Source organism: Eptatretus burgeri, chromosome 8 (assembly GCF_056783735.1).
Source record: "Eptatretus burgeri isolate ZD-2024b chromosome 8, Ebu_testis_v1, whole genome shotgun sequence".
Taxonomy (NCBI): Eukaryota; Metazoa; Chordata; class Myxini; order Myxiniformes; family Myxinidae; genus Eptatretus; species Eptatretus burgeri.
In genome coordinates, this window is record NC_140968.1 from 7,164,005 (window position 1) to 7,185,773 (window position 21,769).

Sequence of the window (21,769 nt, forward strand, 5' to 3'; positions counted from 1 at the left end):
TGGGGCCATGTATCAGGAGATCTTGGCCAACAACCTCCTTCCCTCAACAAGAGCATTGAAGATGGGGCGTGGCTGGGTCTTCCAGCATGACAACGACCCGAAACACACAGCCAGGGCAACTAAGGAGTGGCTCCGTAAGAAGCATCTCAAGGTCCTGGAGTGGCCGAGCCAGTCTCCAGACCTGAACCCAAGAGAAAATCTTTGGACGGAGCTGAAAGTCTGTGTTGCCCAGCGACAGCCCCGAAACCTGAAGGATCTGGAGAAGATCTGTATGGAGGAGTGGGCCAAAATCCCTGCTGCAGTCTGTGCAAACCTGGTTAAGAACTATATTGGAAACGTCTGATCTCTGTAATTGCAAACAAAGGTTTCTGTACCACATATTAAGTTCTGTTTTTCTGATGTATCAAATTCTTATTTCATGCAATAAAATGCAAATTAATTATTTAAAAATCATACAATGTGATTTTTCAGGATTTTTGTTTTAGATTCCGCCTTTCACAGTTGAAGTGTACCTATGATAAAAATTACAGACCTCTACGTGCTTTCTAAGTGAGAAAACCTGCAAAATCAGCAGTGTATCAAATACTTGTTCTCCCCACTGTATGTCAAACACCACATCTACTCTTTTACTGTCTGGCTGACTTGCGAGAGCCATCTTTAGCAGCCTCTCGGATATTTCCACAAATGTTAATTTATTTCCATCAAGTTTCTGAACAAGTCCCATACCGTCGATGATTGCTGCGGAAGGTCGAGGTGTAGTTTCCTCTGGAAGCACACCACTTTCAAGATGGTTAGCAACTGCTGCCTTGGTGGTCTTTTTCAGAGATCCATCGTGGTTGGCCAGTGCCCAGGGTATTGTTCCCAAAGGGTGCCTCAACACTTCCTGCATGTCCAGTTGCCTACTGCAACCAATGAGGAGCATCCTTCCGAACAAGCGGTTGTCGGCCTTCAGCATGATTTCTCGATTGCCAGCAGCTGTTTTCTTCGTCACTTGCATTGAGGCAAACGTTTTGAGCTTCAGCTTTGTTAAAGGGTCATCGAACTTTTCTCCTTTACTAAGTCTTTCATCCACAAATTGCTTTGCAGCACTTCGACCGACCTGCTCTGCTCTTATCAAATCCTTTTTACCATCTGGAACTATGATTCCAGTCGAAAGGCTGGAGATTTGCGTATCTTCTCTGGCAAATGGGTGAACCCAGCTTGTTTACAGCAATTGTGAAACTGCCTGGACATCTCTCTCATCCTTTTGCATTCTACGATTTCCAAGGTCTGGGTGGCTCACTTTTCTTTCTCCTTCATCCCCGTCTGTCAACTGTCGGATTTGCCTTAACACCACGCTTCGGAACTCTGCGCTAAGGTAATATCTTGCCACTGCAGATGTATTCAAACTGAATCCCTTGGTTTCCCCTGCCGTCTGAGTGTCCTTATTTATGGTCTCCTCAAGCGTCTGATCCACTGGTACACGACCAAAAGGGTTATTGTTACTCAGCTGCACAGAGAATCCTCCATCCATCATCTGTTTGTATATCTCTGGATGGTCATACACTAGCCTCGACATCTGTGCGAGATACACTGACAAATACCTCGCATAATTCACTTTATCATAAGCGAAACACCAGGGTAGCAGTGACCTTACTGAATGAAGGTGGAGGGACCAGTTGCCCTCGTGTGAAGCGCGAATCATGGCTAGCAGGATTTCAACAATGTCGACATATGTCATCCAGAACGCAGCCATTGGTCCTCTCTCGTTCCGCATTTCGTCACAATACTGAGAAAACAGGTTCAGAATGCGAACTGTTGGTTGATGTGACAGCAATTTTTGCATTGTTTCACTATCTGGATTACTGGAAATGGCGCCCAACTCTTGGAGTGCAACGTCAAGAACATCTCTGAGGCTTTGTCAGGATTCTATCTCTGAGAAGAAACCCTGCCATAACAACCTGAGTAGACCCTCATAAACAATCTTATGAAGACGGACTCCTCTGTTGTAGTGTCTACCATCAAGAACTTTCGATATTGAACCTTCCGCGATAATGTTGTTTTCTACAGCTAGATCACGAAGCCCTGCGTCTCCAAAGCGCTTGCCGAGTATTGAAAGCAGGTTACACATAGTATGCAATGTTCCCATCCGAAGAATGATTGGACTGAATCGAGCCTGGTCATTCCACACAATCTCGGCCGCTTTGGCGTAGAGTGCCTGATCAAAAACACAAACTATCTCGGAGAGTTGCAATGAATTCATGTAACTCATGGCTTTAACCAGTACTTGATGCACCGTAGACATATTAGTAGCAGGTGCATTAATTGTTGGGAGGTACCCGATCGTATCCTTTGTGATTGAAGGGATGTCCTGGCGAGTCACAATATTGAAGCCGGTCCAGGCACTTATCGTTTGGCCTGAAGATTGTTGTTGTCGCAAAAGCGACCAAACTAGGTTTTTTTTTCCCGAGCCAACACTGAAGCACTATCTTCAAGAACTGTCGGCTCTCCTAGGGACACTGCTGGTGGACTCTTTCTCTGGCTCGTGTAGTAAGGCGGCATGACAACGTTCTGTGGTGGCAAAGTTCTCTTCCTCTCTCTGGGAAGGTTTTCTCGTCTTGGAGGAGGTAGAGGTCCAATCACTCTAGGCTGCACAATGATACCATTTACACGACGAGATGTTCCAGCTCCGCTTAAGGTCTCTTCCAACCGATCTATATTATCAAAAGCAAGGACTGTCGGGACATGGGGGAAAATACCGGACGGCAAGGCTGTGCCACTGTGTTCCTCCATCCATAGCTTCTCCAAACACAAGGCAGTCTCCAATTCTTCAAGTTTTGTATATGATATACCATGTCCCAGACGATTTAGCAATCGAATTATTTCTGTATTTCCTGTAATGGACTTTACAGCCCATGGCAAGAGAATGTGTTTTGGTTTCTTGTTTCGGCCAGTGCTCACATGATAAACTATATCCTGAGCAAGGGAGTGTGTAATCCTATAGCTACGGGAACTACATTTTTGGGTGTCTGAATGCCCAGTTAGCAAGACGGTGAGGAATAGTTCAAGTGACTGGGGTATCAGAATTGAGTCCTGTGTCAGTTCTTGTGGATACATGGGCCATTACTGCGGGGTCTGTGCATCTTTGATATGATTCTGGAGATGCGCAGCAATTCTTGAAATGTCCCCCTTGGAATCAGAAGGATCAGCTAAAAGTAACCGCAACTGTTCTTTCATGGCAAAATTTTCCTTGGCAAGTGTTTCCTTGGTAAGGGCATTGGACGTCACCAGTACGGATATAATCAAACAATTGCTCATAACCATCCGACTCTGCAGCCTAGTATGCTGCCTCCTCGGCATCGTCCGTCTCCTGAGTTGGTTTTCCAGGTCTCATCCTTGTGTAGTCTTTATAACAGGAATGGTGGTAGTGAGCCTCCGCAGCGACTATTTCCCTGGATGTCAAAGCCAAAATTCTATTGTCGATTTCGCAACTTTTTCCTGTTCTGCCGGGCATTGCAATATTTTTCACCGCAACTGACCGCAATGTTTCATCCACCCGCAATTCGCGGCATTTAACGAGTTTTTTTTACGTGAGCGCCCCTTTGCATATTTTGACTCCCGGTCGCAAAATATACATTTGATGGGGTAAACCCGTTCAGAAACATCCGTAGATTGTCTTCGAGCTCGAGTTGGTTCTGTTATCGTAGACTGCGGCAAAACACTTCCACATTGATCTGCACGTTGAGCCTCAAGCTCTTTTTTGTTAGTAAAACGATTTTGGCAAGGTGTTTCGTATCTGATAGATTCTGGTACTTGTTCTATAGAATCGGAAAACTGCAAAACAGGTTCATAATTACGTATTTTTGCAGCATTAAGCATTGTTAACCGTGAAGATAAGTATTTTGGTCCAGTTAATTTTTCTACTGCAACTTCCTTTTTACAAAGAATGCAAACACCACAATCAGGCTTGTGCCTCTTTGCAGGTTGGGACCTTGTCGGGTCCATTTTTGTGCTGTTCATACTCTGCGTTCACCTGAAAAATAATGCCAAATTTAGTCTTGAGAAAAAAGTAAAATGGATACATAATTCGAAAAAATTCCAAACTCATCTTCGAACCCAAATTCATTGGAGACGAAACACAAAAGAAGATTATCCATACCTCAATGATGTAGTTCTGGTGGCCATCTTGGACGCCATTTTGGATTTCCAACTGATTTTGATGATCAGCAACGACACCTATACAATGTCTCACGACTCTCACAGACGACCAGTATTCATAGCATGGGTCAACATCCGTCAGGTTTTGATTATGCTGGAAAAAATAGAATTTTTTAGAAAATCGCATTTGAAATTTGTAATTTCTATTCATTTAAGCTAAAAAATTGAAACAATTTGTCAAAATTTTACCTTTTACATTACATATATAGCCTCCAACTTGATTTAGGATGATTGTCCATTGCATCGAGTTGCAAAATCTGCAAAAAAAAGAAAATCAGTATTTTGTCTCTTCAAAGTGCCCCCGAGCAGATTTCCCCAAGAAAGCTACGCTTTTGAAATGGCAAGCAAGCGGAGTCTTAAACTGGCGGTCATAACCTACTCAAAAAATGGTGTCTCGTTTTATCCCGCAATTTGGTACCAAATTTTGGTTTGGCTCATGGACTATAAAGAGTAATGAAAGAGTGAAGGCGAGCAGTAATTCTTGATTTTGGTATTTTTTTATCAGAACAGGGTTTCTGACGGATCTTGAATGTCCTGCAGAAATAATGGGGTGGTGGCGGGAGGGGGGCAAATCACAGACAGAGCCCTTGGGGGGGGGGGGTGGTGAGACCAGAGAGGAGATAGTGGAAGACAGAAAGACCACCGACCTGCCTTGCGTGAGAGAGTCAATGAGAGGCCCAAAGATTCGGCTTCACCGTAGGAGATACCAATGATCCGAAATGCCTTGGTTTCCACAGCATGAAGCTAAGAAAGGTGAGAGGCAGGAGCACCAGCCCGGAGGGGATAGCAGTACTCCATCAGGCTGTGGATAAGAGTGTTGTATGTGGTCATGAGCACTTTTTCTCTCCAAGGAGCTTTTCTGTGTTTCAGGATGGGACAAACAGACAGCAAGAGTCTATTGTTAGAAAGAGATGGTGGGGCCAGGGCCATATGTAGGGGCAGGAGACCCATGAGACCGCTTGGGGTGCTGGCTTTGTGTGAGCCAGCCAGGAAAATATAACAGGAATTAACAACGAAATTAGCACAGGAAGTAGAAATTCAGATTTGGTCTATCATGTCTGTGCAACATCAACACCACGATTCAGATTAAATAAATCGGTCAAACTAACAACTCAATTTAAGAGGGATATTAGGGAGGGGGATGAGAGAAGTGGGGCAGGTACAGGGATATCACCAGGGAATGAAGAAATGAATAATTTGGTGGCCGGGATAAGGGGGGTGGGCGTCGGCTGTTTTGGGGTGAACAACACACATCAATCCCACAGTTTCCCATGACAAGACCCTCACGACCCCTTCACCACATCCTTCCCTGACCTCCCTTCACGACTCCATGTAATAGCTTCCCCTCACTACTGCCTGCTCTCACTATCCCCTCACCACTGCTTGCTCTCACTATCCCCTCACCACCACCTGCTCTCACCACCGCGTTTCCACAGCCTGCCCACATGATCCCCTAACCACTGCCTTCGCTCACCACTGACTCACCGCTGCCTTCCCTCACCACCGACTCACCGCTGCCTTCCCTCACCACCGACTCACCGCTGCCTTCCCTCACCACCGACTCACCGCTGCCTTCCCTCACCACCGACTCACCACTGCCTTCCCTCACCACCGACTCACCACTGCCTTCCCTCACCACCGACTCACCGCTGCCTTCCCTCAGCACCGACTCACCGCGGCCTTCCCTCACCACCGACTCACCGCGGCCTTCCCTCAGTTCCGACTCACCGCTGCCTTCCCTCAGTTCCGACTCACCGCTGCCTGCCCTCACTGTCCCCTCACCGCTGCCTGCCCTCACTGTCCCCTCACCGCTGCCTGCCGTCACTGTCCCCTCACCGCTGCCTGCCCTGACTGTCCCCTCACCGCTGCGTGCCGTGACTGCCCGCTCACCGCTGCCTGCCGTGACTGCCCGCTCACCGCTGCCTGCCGTGACTGCCCGCTCACCGCTGCCTGCCGTGACTGCCCGCTCACCGCTGCCTGCCGTGACTGCCCGCTCACCACTGCCTGCCCAGACTGCCCGCTCACCGACTGCCTTCTCACCAATACCTGCCCTGACTGCCTTCTCACCACTACCTGCCCTGACTGCCTTCTCACCACTACCTGCCCTGACTGCCTTCTCACCACTACCTGCCCTGACTGCCTTCTCACCACTGCCTGCCCTGACTGCCTTCTCACCACTGCCTGCCCTGATTGCCTTCTCACGACTGCCTGCCCTGACTGCCCACTCACCACTGCCTGCCCTGACAAAACCCCTTCACCACTGACTGCCCTCTCACCACTGCCTTCACTGCCTGTTCTCACCACCCCATACCCCTCATAAGACATTCACATGTTGAACAAATGGAGAGGGTGCTCCGAAGACGATTCTTGCGTGGGTCATCATTTCATCTCGGCTGGCCCTGGGCGGGGGCAGTTGCCGATTTTGAAGTATTTGAGCTCACACTGAATGAAGGCAAATTCATGAATTCATTCATTCGAAGCATGTGCCACAGCGAATCGCTGCGTCCTCTTTCCACTTGTACTCCAGGGGCCTCTGTCTGGCCATCCCCAAGGCAAATGCCTGGCCCATCCCCATCACTTAAAGATAGGACATTCCAGACACTGAAGGGACACCTCAGATTAACCCGAGGAGACTCGTCTGGTGGACAACACCTCAGCACCACCATAACACACACACAACAGCATGTTTTGTGGTGGCCGGAGTGTAAATCCTGCCATAAACCTCCAAGGAAAGGTAAGCAACTGCAGGAGGACATCCGCAGATTCATTTGGCACCAGATATGGATGGATGCTGGCTCACAAGGAACTCCTCTGCCCTTTTGGCAGTTTTTGTATTTAATCCTGCTGGGTGTCCATGAAAGGGAACTGTGAAAGAAGAAAAGGAATAAGAGGTTCTCCCACACCATGGCTTTTCTGCTTGTTTTGTCCTTTTTTGTGTTGCCATGGTGTTACTGTTGATGCATTACCTTTTTGTCTTTGGACATTGATAATTTGCTTATTGATGAAAAATAATGAGGGTGGGAGTGGTGGGGTGAAGGGTGGTCCAAAAAAGTCGAAAAAAAGAGAATGTTGCTCCACAACCTTAAATTTTTCTTATATGATCCAATAACGCGCATAAATTTTTTTAGCTTGATCGGAGGTGATTTAGAGGTCGCTCCATATGACGACTTTTAATCTCATGACTTGAATAAATTAGGGTATGGTCAGGTACGATTACGGGTAATTCTGGATGTCCGAGGTGGAAATGGAGTGCATTTTCGAACTCTATGGGGTCGATTTACTCGAAGAAATGACTGCACCGACACCACCATTTCGAAAATATGACCTAAAACAAGATTTATCATAACTGGAGTTGAGTAACTAATCCAACTCATTTCGATATTTTCTTATCTAGAATTAATTTGTTGTCCGTCGAAGCATTTCTAAGAGTAAACCGACCCCACTGAGTTCGAAAATGCAGTCCATTTTCACCGAGGAAGTTCAGAAGTGTAAGGATTCGCATGTCACCATACCCTAATTTAATATAACTAGAACGTGCCTGTAAATAAATAAATAAATAAAATAAGTATTCAAACTGCGAGCAGCAAACAACAACCACACAGGCCGTTTCTTCGATCTCGCGTGCCCGTACGTGCGTGGCCCAGAAGTTCGCATATTATCCGCAGGTCAGGTCAGGTATGGGAGCATGTGCCAGAACAGTGCGTCGCTGCGTCCACTTTCCGCCGGTACTCCAGGGACCTCCGTCTGGCCATCCCCCAGGCAGATGCCAGGCCCATCCCCATCTCCTTGAGATGATGGTCAACCTGCTGCAACCACGAGGCACATGGTCGGCCCACTGGCCTCTTCCACTCATGAGACTTCCTCGCTGAGAGAATCTGGTGAGCAGGATCAGCGTCAGGAAAACGAGCCACATGTCCATACAGCCGCAACTGACGCTCACGGACTATGCAGGTAACAAATCGCATTTGAGTCTCGCTCAGCAACCGCTCATTGGACACAAAGTCTGACCAGCGATAACCAAGGATTCTACGAAGAGAACTGGCACCAAAGTAATCAAGTATCGTCTCAGATCCATATTCAGAGTCCAAGTCTCGCATCCAGAGAGCAAGACTGGAAGTACCAAGGACCTGAAGACTCGGACTTTCGTCCTCCCACACAGGTACCGGCAGCGCCACACCCCATGATCCAGTGAATCCATGACTCCCCAGGCCCGACCCAGACGTCTATTGACCTCTGACTCACAGCCAACAGAGACATGGATATCACTGCCAAGGTAAGTGAATCTCTCCACGACCTCAACATCCTCACCACAAACAGATACAGACAGGACAGCAGCATCCAAGATGTCACCGAAAGCCTGGATCTTAGTTTTGACCCAAGAAACCCGTAATCCCAGCGGCTCCGACTCCTCATTCAGAACTTTGAGGGCCCCCAAAAGGATATCTAAAGTCTCCGCAAAGATGACTGCATCATCTGCGAAATCAAAGTCAGAGATCGTGACATTCCCAAATGATGCACCTCAGCTTGATTTCTCCGACATCCTCCCTAAAATCCAGACCCTACAAGTGCTGAAAAGTGTGGGGGCCAGTACACACCCCTGACGAACTCCAGTAACAACTGGAAATAAGTCAGAGATGGTACCACCACATTTCACAGCACTCTCAGTACCAGAGTAGAGTTCAGACATCAGATTGATCATTTTTGGTGGCACCCCACGAAGACCAAGAATCCTCCAGAGGACATGCCGATTCACTGAATCGAACGCTTTACAGAGATCAACATAGGCTGTAAGCAGCCCCTGCCTTTCAGTGAGGACACGAAGAACAAGGGTGCGGTCAATCGTTGACCTCTTTGGTGGAAAGCCTGACTGCTCTGGACGCTGGTGCTCAAGCAGATGGTGGCAAACCCTATCAGGAATTATCCGAGCAAAGACCTTGCCCGGCACTGAGAGCAGCGTCACCCCTCGGTAGTTGTTGCAGTCTTGGCGATCACCCTTTCCTTTCCGGAGAGGAACAACAAGGCCCCTCTTCCAATCAGTTGGGATGATGCCTGTGTTCCAGGCCGAGCACAAAACTGCATGCAACGACACGAGTGCAGCATTTCCACCAGCTTTGAAGTTCAGCATGGATGCCACAGATCCCTGGAGCTTTGCCCCATTTCAACCGGTTCACCGCAGCCCGTGTTTCCACAAGCGAAGGTGGATCACAGTTGATTCGAGGGTCAGCAACAGGGATTGTAACACCCTTGACGTCCAACTCGACTGCTGGGGGATCAGCCTGGTACAACCGCTCAAAGTAACCGGCCCAGCGGGCCTTCACTTCAGACTACTCTGTCAAGAGCCTACCACTCTCTGCTCTAACTGCAGTGCTCCGAGGGATGGGCTTGGATGAACGCAATGCGCGAATTCCCCTGTAAGCGGGACGAGAATCACCTGTCCACAGGTGATGCTCTACCCCCTCACAGATTCCTCGCACATAGGCCTCCTTGTCCACCCTCAGTGCACGTACAGTTTTACGCCTCAGCTCCCTGGCAGAGCTGAGCTGTTCATTCAGCCTGGCCCTACGACTCTGGTCAATGATATCCAGTGTCCCTTGAGACAAAATTCTTCTTTGCCCTGTGGTGAGTTCCAAGACATCCACCGGCAACATCAAGGATGGTGGTCTTGAAGGCACTCCACAACTCTTCAGGACCCCCCAAGGCACCCAGACCCCCCAAGTGTCCACTCGGCCTGTTCGCAAACTCCTCAGCTACTCTCTCATCCATGAGCTTGCCAACATCCAGCCTCGGCTGGGATGGTACCATTCTCCAGGATTTAAGGTGCAGCTTTAGAGTTGCAACAACAAGCCTGTGGTCAGTATTGAGGAACTGAGCACTCCGGTGGACCCTGCAGTTCTGGATCATCCTCCAACGACCGACAATGAGGACATGGTCAATCTCCTTTGCCACACCGCCAGCGTTGGAATACCAAGTCCAGCGACGAGCTTGTGGGCGCTGAAACCATGAACCAGCCACCCTAAGTCCATGACTTCTTGCAAAGTCAACGAACTTAGTGCTATTCTGGTTCATAGTTCCTGACCCATGGGGACCAACACACACCTCATAACCATCCCAATCAGTTCCAGTCGATGCATTGAAATCCTCCAAGACTAGAAGTGTATCTCGTCTGGGGCACTGATCAACCACAGACTCGAGCGTGGCGGAGAATGCATCCTTCACGGTGAGATCACGCCTCAGTCGGAGCATAAACAGGGACCAGGGAAATGACACCTAAGGAGTGACGAATCCTTAATCTCAATACGCTTGTTGACCGGTGTTACCTCAATTATAATTGGGGTCAGCTTATTGGACACAGCTACAGCAACTCCTTGGGTATGGTAACCATCAGAGCGACCAGACCAATAGTAGGTGTAACCACCCACCATTATCTCGCCGCAATCCGGTGTCCGAACCTTAGAGAGAGCTGCAATCCCGATGTCCAAACGCTTGAGCTCAGATGATAACAGAGACAGGTGATCATCCTCTCTTAGGGATAGGACATTCCAGGCACCCACCCGAAGGGACCGCCTCAAGTTAACCCAAGGAGACCGCCGTCTGGTGGACGACACCTCAGCACCACTCCGACATACACGACCGCAATCTGACCCAGGGATGTTACCCCGTGGTTTCCCTCTTTTCATCAAAGATTGAGGGTCCCGAAGGCTTTGCCCCAATCCCGTCATCCAGTGAGTTGCCCTGCGAAGAGAAGCTGCACAGGAGGCACTCCCACGGAGTGGGTTTTCAGATTTTTTTGCGTTTTTGTGTTTTGCGCAATGAAGGGTTTTATGGTGGCCGGAGTGCAAATCCTGCCACCAACCTCCTAATAAAAAAGTAACCCAACTGCAGGAGGACGTCTGCAGACACAGTTGGGCACTAGATATGGATGGCCGTTGGCTCACAAGGAGCTCCTCCGCCCTTTGACAGGTTTTGTTTTTAATCCTGCTGAGTGTCCATATCCAAACACCCTCCTCACCAGAAAACCTGGTGGGGGAGACGGTTTAGTCGCCGACAACCCGACCATGGAACAGGTTAGTACAGGTTTACATGGTACCTGTAGCAGGTCACAGATCTAACCTGACCTGACATATTATCCGCAGTTACGATTATTCGCAATTTAGTTTTAATACCCAATTATTCAATTAGCGCCAACGTATTTTACCTTTTCGCAATGTCATGGCAAGGAAAAACAAAAAGAGAAGAGAGAAAAAAATTTACTTCCTGGTTCGGAGCATACCAGCACTCTGATGTTACCGAAATTTATACACCGTCTAATATGAAAACTATCATAACTTGGGGCATTGTGACTATCTATAAATGCGCATAAGAAATCGAGAAATTGTTAGAATACACGAAGTCATCACTTTCCGGAAGCCCGTACGTTGTAACCCATAATGGGGAATGCGGCTGAGCTTCCCTTCCCCATTGGCCACGCCCACGCAACAACGTGTCTTGTCATTGGTTTGGTAAATAAATGGCCATAACTTGGGAAGCACTTGTCCGATTAATATCAAACCTTGAAAAGGCACATCCTCGGGTCCCCAGCAATATATCTGGCAAGTTTCAATAAGATCGGACCAGTGGTTGTCGAGAAACAGCGGTCACAGACACACACACACACAGATTGCTGGAATTGTAGATAGATAATAACAAAATAAATAACTAACATATTTTTCGTGAATCATTGAATCTAAATCACTGGATGTTGGGCCAGCTAGAAATAAGTTCAGGCTGGAGTGGAGACAGCAATCGAGGCGGAGATGATAGTGGTATTTGGTAAATGAGACGAAATATTCTAATAGTTTGTAATTCCATTGATTGAAAAATTAGGGTATGGTCAGACACGATTACGTGTACTTCTGTCCTTTCTCTGTGAAAAAGGACTGCATTTTCGAACTCAGTGAGGTCGGTTTACTCTTAGAAATGCTTCGACGGACAACAAATTAATTATAGATAAGAAAATATCGAAATGAGTTGGATTAGTTACTCAACTCCAGTTATGATAAATCTTGTTTTAGGTCATATTTTCGAAATGGTTGTGAATTCAATGTCAGTGCAGTCATTTCTTTGAGTAAATCGATGCCATAGAGTTTGAAAATGCACTCCATTTCCACCTCGGACATCCAGAAGTATCCCGTAATCTTACCTGACCAAACCCTAATTTAACCAACTCGTGAAACTAAAAGTCGTCGTATGGAGCGACCTCTAAATCACCTCCGATCAACTTAAAAAATTTTATGCGCGTTACTGAATCATACTGGAATAATTTTAGGCTTGTGGAGACAACATCTGAATTTTTTTTTTTTTGCTGTTTTTGGACCACCCAAGTGGGGTGGCATTCATTTTTTGTTTTCATTTTGTTTGTGGTGGCTGCTGGTTGTATCATTGCTGCGAGTGTGGCTGTGCCGCTGATGTAGTGCCCCCTGTATTTTCAAGAAGAAATTTGGAATTTGGCCAGCATGCCAGTGATAGCTCGCCTCATCTTCGAGAAAGACTCCATGGGATCTTTAATTTCCACCAACTCACGCTGTGAGAGAGGATGCCCAGTTGAACGTTCATCTGGATGGACGACACACACATTGATCCCTTTCCCTATCTGTCAAACACCACGGTGACAGTTTATTGCCGCGTTGGGATTCAAACCCAAGTGAGTCAACTCGGGGTCAGTGTGTCAACCTCAAGTTCATCCTGCCAGCACACATGGGGTGAACAAACTGACTGCAAAACCCTGAATTGATTGGATAAGATACAGGGTGAAGAAAATAATATGCATAACCTTTCCTTTGTTAACATAAGCATTGTGTCCCTGGCAGGTCATCGGTGAAATGGACAACTTCTTGGAATGGCTCCAATCACAAGGTCTAAGAGCAGAAACAGCCCAAGCAGTGATCAATATACTTGGAATTGAGAATCAGAAGGTTCTTCACGTTTGTACAGACTCTGATGCATTGCGAACAGAGCTCCTCTCTCTCGCCAAAGAGAAATTTAAATTTGCAATGTATGCCGACTTCTGTAAATTTGTGGAATCTTGTTTGAAGCCGCAGGTTGTCCACCTTGCAGGCTCTTCTCTTTTGGGAAGTCTATTCATCAACTTGGAGAATGTTATTCTCGAACTGTCCAGTTTCTGCAAAAAGTTTATTGGATTCCAAAATGTGCTGCTGGAAAATATTCCTGGTTTCCGGGGAATCGGTTTCAGTGATGTCTGCAACCTCCATGATCAGGATGACGGATTAACACCCAATTCTGGTATGTCACTATTTTATACACCTGAGCATGTGAAGAAATACCTTGATGTTCAACCATGAATGAATTTTTTCTTGTAATTTATGGAATCTCTTTTGGAACAATTATGTGTGAAAACGTTTAGATTCTCGATCCACAGTGAATGTTTTTTTTTTGTATACATTGTCGAAGCTCGTGTGAGAGCGAACACGCAACACACAACAAGATCTGTGGAAGGAAGAGGGATGGAATGGGGAACATGGGGTAAACAAGATGAACCTCAGACGACAGGTAACTTTCGGGAAGCAAAGCATGGAATTTGATTGAAGGAGGTGCATTTGGGGTGGATTATCGGGGGTGGAAAAGATCGTGGTTTTGCATGGGGGAAGATTGGAAGTGGTGGTGAACAGCTGTTTTAAAGACTTGGAGGGAAGAGTGGGATTGAAGAGAGTGTGGGAGTTTGTTCCAAAGGCAGTAAAAAAGTTCAATGAAAGAGTGAAGGTGACCAGTCATTGGTGATTTTTGTGGTTTTACCAGAAGGGGGTTGCTGGCAGACCTGAAGCACCCTGCGAAATATAGGGGGGGATGGGGTAGGGGACAGAGCAGGGGGGCAAGACCAGAGAGGAGACAGTAGAAGACAGAAAGACCACTGACCTGCCTGCGGTGAGAGAGTGAGTGAGAGGCCCAAAGACTCGGCTTCACCGCGCGAGATGCCAACGATCCGAAAGGCCTTGGTTTCCACAGCGTGAAATCGAGAAAGGTGAGAGGCAGGAGCACCAGCCCATAGGGGAGAGCAATACTCTATCAGGCTGCGGACGAAAGCTTTGCTTGTTGTCAGGAGCTCAGGTGGGTTTTGGAAGGTCTTTACACAATGGGGGGTACGCATTCAGCGACTGGCTTTGGAGGCCTGTTTGGAAATATGGCTTTCCCAGGAAAGATCATGGCAGATAGTCAGACAAAGAAGCCTGAATGAAAGGGCTTCTTTAAGAGTATTGTTGAGAAAGTGGATTTGCGGGGGTTTGGGGAGGGGGAGCAGTGGTTCAGACGTTCTTTTCAGAGAGACATCGTGAGAGTGAGATTTGTCAGGATTGAAGGACATGTTCCATGTGTTGGCAAGTTTGTGATTTTATCCAGATCTGCAGAGAGGGAAGAAGCTGCTGCTTGCCGATCTGAGAGATGACAGATGGTACGGCAGAATGTGCAGTCATCAGCAAAGAGAGAAGGAGAATTTTACACAGTCGGAGAGATCATTGATGAAAACCAGAACAAGAACAGCGTGCAGAACGCTGCCTTGAGGAACTCCAGCCTGGACAGGATGATGGGATGCGAGAACTCCATTTTGGGCCACACATTGGCTGCGACAGGAGAGTGAGTCTGTGAGCCATGAGTGAAGATAGCCTTGGATACCATCGGAAGAGAATTTGGTGAGCAGGGCAGGGTGCCAGACCGCCGTATCGAAAGCATGTGATATGTCGAGGGATATGACTCTGATTTCATGTCCATTGTTGGGAGAGCAGAACCAGCATATCTGGAGTGTAATAACATGGTCTGAAACCAAATTGATTATCGAAAATAAAGCCATTGGAGAAAGGGAAGGATTTGATGTCTGAACCAATGAAGGGTTCCATAGCCTTTCTGATGCTTGGGAGTTGGCTGATTGGTTTGTAGTTGCAGGGATCTGTTTTTCCACCTTTTTTATGCAGGACGGTAATGTTAATGTCAGTTTTCATTTCTGCATGAGCGGTATTCATCATTTCCGCACATGGTAAGATGGCCCTTACCCAAACGGATTCTTGTCTATTCCCTTTCCATCAAGACGCATTGGCTTGGAAATACAAGATTTATTTACACTTTATTTTGGGTATCATTTTCACATTGGACTGACAGGACATTTGAGTCATCACACCGCAAGATTTTCCTTGACAGTTCATTCTGACGGTCAAACGTGGCTGTGGACTTGGATCATTTTCCTCAATTTACCTTTTACGGCTTTCCCTCCACTCCCACCTCGTGTTTATATGCGTACTGTACCGTCCAACGAACAGTGATGACTCCATCTCCACCTCACTACCTGAAAACATGGACCAACTTCTATCTTCTCATCAAAACTCTCTCTTCCTCATATGTGGCGACTTCAATTGTCATCATGCCAGTTCGCTCGGTGTGGGTACCTCTCTCACCTGTCATGGCACCTCAGCAAAAGCTTTCTGCGACTCATTGGGACTGACTCAATCGGTCAACTACCCTACCCGGATCTCAACCAATGGTACTCCATTTCTTCTGGATCTGATTTTGACAAATTCCCCTGACAATATCTGCTGCTCTTCCCTCGCTCCAATTGGTTCTTCTGACCACGTCCTTGTCAAAGTGGACATCTCTCTGGCTGTTATGTTAGAACCACCTCATCGACGTCGAGTCTGGCATTTCACTCAAGCTGACTGGCAGGGTCTCCAAGCAGCCCTCAAACTTATAGACTGGTCTCCTATCGCTACTTTCCCCAACATCAACTCTTACTGTGAATTCTTTCAAAGAAACTTTCTCTCCCTCATGCACAGATTTATCCCCTCTCGTATTCAGTTGTCCTTCCTTTCCTCCCGCCCTTGGTTCACTGAAGCTTGTGGTGAGGCAGTTGTCCTGAAACAACTTGCCTTTGCCTCATGGAAAGCAAACCCAACTGAGGGCAATCTCAGTTCCTTCCATAAAGCTCGGAACAAGTGTGTATCTACCTTCAGGAGAGCCAGAAAACAACATCTTTCTAATCTCAAGTCTGAACTCTCAAACCTCTCTCCCTCCTCAAAATCCTGGTGGCGTCGAATCAAATCTGTTTCTGGTGTATGTTCCCCCTCCATCCCTTCCCTTAAGGGGCTATCACACCTTGATGTTTTTGCCAGTGTATGGCAAGGTCTCAAAATGTATGTAAAACGCTGACGTACGCTGAACTATTGATGTTTTTTTTAAAGTTTCGGGCATATAATTTCATGTTGGACGTATGCATAACGTATTAGTAACGTACACAGAACGTTTTAATCACATATAGATAACTTATACCAACGAATGCTGAGCATGTTTGTCGGCGTTCACAACCTATGCCCAACGATAGTCTAACTTATGCATAGCGCGCGGCAGCGTATCGCCGACGATCACGTGGCGTCAGCTATTCATAGGCTGCGGCTCGACGATTCAAATCATAACCGCACTCGACATCGAAGTGTGAAGCCGCTGTCACACCTTGACGTTTTCGCCAACGTATGCCAACGTATGAAAAATTTGCCAAACCAAGCTGGCACACGTCAAATATGTTATGGGTAAGTTTTGTATACGTTTAGAGCACGCTGGCATACGTCGTAGTACGTCGAGAAATTTTCAACATTTTCATATGTACTCGACGTATGACACACGTTCCGCATACGCTGGCATAAGTTGTAGGCATGCTACGCGATCATTGACACGCGTCGACACACGTTACTTGTACGTTACTCATAAGTTGAAACACGTCGAGGTAATGGTTAGCGCCGGTGTTGCAGACTCCCTGGTTTTTTTTTGTTTGTTTGTTTGTTTTTTCTTCGGTATGACGGTGATGTTGACACTTTGATTTCCAGTGCAGTTATAATTGAAATCGTTGAGCGGCAGCCTATTAATTATATTATATTATAACCGCACTAGAAATCGAAGTGTCAACATCACTGTCATACCAAAGAAAAAAAAAACAGGGAGTCTGGAACACTGGCGCTAACCTGTCACACCTCGACGTGTTTCGACTTATGAGTAACTTACAAGTAACGTGTGGACGTGTGTCAACGATCGCGTAGTGTGCCTACAACACGTTACTCATTGGTTAGAAATAAGTTTCGGGTACGCTAAACATTACCTCGACGTGTTTTGACTTGTGAGTAACTTACCTACAACATATGGCCAGCATTTTGCGGAATATGTGAGTCATACGCTGGCATATGTCGAAAAATTTCAAGCATGGAAAATTTGTCTAACACCTCGGCGTACGACGACGTATGCCAGCTTACAAAGACGCATGCCAGAGTACTACGAAAAAAAGCCAGCGTACTACGACGTATGCCAGCGTCCTCTTAATGTATACAAACTTACCCATAACGTATTCGACGTGTGCCAGTGTTTTAGCCAAATTTTGCATACGTCAGGCATACGCTGGCTAAATCGTCAAAGTGTGACAGGGCCTTTAACTCAAATGGCAGCACTGCTGATACCGCACATGAAAAAGCTGAATGCCTAAACTCAGTGATTGCAGCTAAATCTTGTGTCCAAAACCCATCACTTTCTCTACCCACCTTACCCAGTCGCACCCAACTGTCCCTGGACTCTGTGTCCTTTTCTCCTGACAAGGTGGAGAGGTTGCTGTCAAGCCTCGACTCAGATTCTGCAACCGGTCCAGACAGCATCAGCCCACGTGTCCTCAAACCTGTTCTTCTGCTCTTGCTCATCCTCTCTCTGTTCTATTCACCCTCTCATTTTCTCAAGGCCATCTGCCATCTGCTTGGAAATCAGCAAACATCACTGCCCTGCACAAAAAAGGTGCAAAAACAGATCCCTGCAACTACAGACCAATCAGCCTTCTCCCAATCATCATATCAGCAAGGTTATGGAATCCATCATCACTTCAGACATGAAATCCTTCCTCTTCTCCAATGGCTTGATTTCTGATCAGCAATTTAGTTTCAGACTAGGTCACTCTACCCTGGATATGCTGCTTCTGCTCTCCCAACAATCGATGGAAGCCCTCAATGCCAGACAGGAAATCTGAGCCATATCCCTGGACATATCACGTGCTTTTGACACAGTCTGGCACCCTGCCCTGCTCACCAAACTCTCTTCCTATGGCATCCAAGGCCATCTCCACTCATGGCTCGCAAACTTCCTCTCCTGTCGCAGTCACCGTGTGGCCCTAAATGGAGTTCTTTCATCCCCCCCCCCCTTCCTGTTCAGGCTGGAGTTCCTCAAGGTAGCGTTCTGGGCCCTGTTCTTTTTCTGGTTTTCATCAATGATCTCTCCGGCTCTGGAAAATCCTCTATATCTGTTTGCTGATGATTCCACCCTCTGCCGTACCATCGGTCATCCCTCAGACCGGCAAGCACCAGCTTCTTCGCTCACTACTCATCTGGATAAAATCACAAACTGGTCCAACACGTGGAACATGTCTTTCAATCCGGACAAATCTCACTCTCTCACTATGTCTCTTCGAAGGAACCATTTAGAACCCCCCCCCCCATCCACTTTCTCAACAATCCTCTGGAAGAAGTTCTTCTGGGTCTCACTATCTGTCATGTCCTTTCCTGGGAAAGCCACATTACAAACCTCGCCTCCAAAGCCGGTCGCCGACTGGGAATCCTCCGTCGTGCAAAGTCCTTCCTCGGCCCACCTGAGCTCCGGACCACTTACAAAGCTTTTGTCCGCAGCCTGATGGAGTACTGCTCTCCCCTCTGGGCTGGTGGTCCTGATTTCCGCCTTTCTCGGCTTCACAATGTAGAAACCAAGGCATTTCGGATCATTGGCATCTCCCGCAATGAGGCAAAGTCTTTGGGCCTCTCACTCAATCACCGCAGGTTGGTCGGTGGTCTTTCTGTCTTCTACCATCTCCTGTCCAGCCTCACCCCCCTACTCTCTCTGCGATTTGTTCCCACCACATTTCCGCAGGGCGCGCCAGGTCCGCCAACAACCCCTTCTGCTAAAATTACCAAAATCACGAATCACTGCTCACCTTCACTCTTTCATTCCTCTTTTTCCCCACCTTTGGAATAGACTCCCTCACTCTATTCATTCCCATTCTTCCCTCCAGGCCTTCAAAACAGCTGTTCACCACCACCTCTTATCATCTGCCGTCAAAATCCTCGATCTTTTCTACCCCTGATAATCCACCCAAGCCCACCTCCTTCAAATTCCCTGCTTTCCTTCCTGAAAGTCCCTGTAATGTCCATCTTCTATTCCCCAAGTTCCCCATCCCATCCCTCTCCGTTCCAGAGATCTCCTGATTTCTCTGTTCCCCACTGTTTTGTCCTTCCCACTCTCTCCCATTCTGTCTCATGCCACCCCCCCTCCCCATTGATGTGCGTTGTGTGTTCGCTCCCATACGGGCTTCAACAAGGCATAAAAAAGAAAAAGTCCCACCTTTTTCCATCGGTGATTGACACCCTGTTCAGCAGCTCTCTGGATGCTAACTGACTCTTCTTCGTGTCGCGCTGGACAAAGAGGTGATAATTGCTGTTGATGTTCCATGGACGCTTCGTTTCTGCTCGGTTGTTCCGGCAGATGGCTGCATTCTGGTGCTCGTCCAGCGCCCCGAACATGGTGATGTGAGCCAGGCCTGTGTAAATTGGGAGTTGCATCTCGTTTGATGGTCAGGAGAGAATGACCACGGGAATGGATGGTTGGAGGTCACGTGTAGCGATGCGCCAATCGGCAAGCTCGTTTGAGGCTCTGCTCACACTGGTCGCCTGTAAAAGGACAGCAGGACTGCCTTGTTGGCAGTTGGTCAGAGATCCAACTGACGGTTGGTGACAGCTCCTGACCGTTGGGGACAGCAGCAATAGCAGTTGGTGACAGTTGAACTGTTCCTGCTGGTTCTGCTCCGTACCTGGTTCTTGATGTTCGTGGTTTGTGGGGGTGACCATGTGACGTCGATTGGTGTTCAAGCCTGTTTGTGGGTGGATGCCCAGTGAGGCAGGGCACTGGCAGCAGAAACGAGCCAAGCTGTGGAGAGCTAATTTGGAGAGGTGGACCATGCCACACTCACACATTTTGTGTGATTTTCGGAGACACACGACGACTTCTGCCGTGGTTAACCGATACCGGATTTCTTTTTCCCCCTTGCGACCCTTCCAAGGACGTTCCGGTTAAAAGAAACGGATCATTGGGAATAAAGTCCTGCTTCGCCAGGATTCGGACCATGCTGGATCAAATGAAGGAAAAGACAATAAACCAATGTCACCCGCAGGGTGACCCGTATCTTGCCAAAAGGTGACCACATGTGACTTCTTTATGGTCACACTGAGGTGAACAGAGCTGCTATCCACCAGGAGCGACTCCTTGAGGAATATCTGCCTATGAGAGATTCCGATGAGAATCGTTCTACAGAGGAACCATGAAAAATATGCGTTTTCCTCATAACGTCACCAAATGACGTCATAATGTCTCAAGCTTGACATATCGAGAAAGCACTCATCGAGGTGTTCAATTTGAGGTACTACACGATATGGTTCCTAAAACTTGAAAATTTGACCTTGGGTTCGAATATGTTTGACCTCAGGCGCTAACCATGAAGGTCAAGGCCAATCGCCACCAAACATTAATCAGCTGAGCACCAGACCATGAACTATATTCCCATGAAGTTTGAAGACGATCCGATCAAAATTACTCAAATAATAAGGGTTTCGTCGACTCCCCTGATTTGTGACAGTGACCTTGACCTTTGACCTTGATCTTCAAAATTTTATGCGCTGAAAGGGACCAGGGACCTCTATAGGCCTCTGATATGCGAAGTTACAAAAATTTTCAATGATAACTGTGCTCTGCAGAGTGATTTATACGTGATTACAGACAAAAATAAAAAAAAACATGTGAAGGTCAAGGCCAGTCGCCACCAAAAATTAATCAGCTGAGCGCCAGACCATGAACTATATTCCCATGAAGTTTGAAGAGAATCCGATCAAAATTACTCAAAAAATAAGGGTTTCGTCTACTCGACAGGGAATAGTTTATTATGGTGTGTTGTGCAGGGAAAGAAAGAAATGTGAGAGGTGCAGCAATATTACGAGCAACTTACAAAAGCGGACACAGAGCAGACTTAACCCGAAATAATAATAATAATAAGCTTCTGCAATCTTGTTTATGTGGACAAGCGCGAGGACAGCACGCACATACACAAAAACCCGATGAAGAGTTTATATTGAAGCGAGAAAGGAGAAGTTGAGACTGCGGTCTCTCGGTACTTGGTACAATTGATTGCCCGAACACGCCACCAATACGTTTTGGGGAGAATGCTCCATGGTGCGATACCTCCACGAAAGCTCACGAGTCGTCTCTCACTGCGTGCAGCTCGCGTCGATACGCGACCATCGGCGTGAAGGAGGAGCTTGAGTTGGGAGGGTGGAGTCGAGAGCGAGAGGACGGAGTAGTAGGCAGGACCAGGTGGGTGGGTGGAGTCAGCAACGGTGAGGCGGAGTCCAGGCGATGATGAATGGAGACAAATGGCAGAGAGTGAGAACGGCCCCAAGAATTGCCTTGCAACATGAATTGCAATTGCCTCCGCGTCATGAATTTCCTTGCAACAACCCCCGGGCCGTGCCCTTAC

At 47.4% G+C, this 21,769-nt stretch overlaps 2 protein-coding genes across 3 annotated transcripts in view; both read left to right on the forward strand.

Annotated features, from left to right (window-relative positions):
• Positions 1-21,769, forward strand: part of LOC147021012 (uncharacterized) — a 420,342-nt gene that overhangs the window by 95,336 nt on the left and 303,237 nt on the right. The gene's annotated exons all lie outside the window — the stretch shown is intronic.
• The window catches only part of LOC147021013 (uncharacterized), a 41,752-nt gene that overhangs the window by 6,804 nt on the left and 13,179 nt on the right, over positions 1-21,769 (forward strand). The window contains exon 2 of the mRNA XM_085893568.1: positions 13,044-13,476. Coding sequence (XP_085749694.1) covers positions 13,056-13,476 — 421 coding nt within the window. The 5' untranslated portion in view covers positions 13,044-13,055. The remainder of the gene's footprint in view (positions 1-13,043; positions 13,477-21,769) is intronic.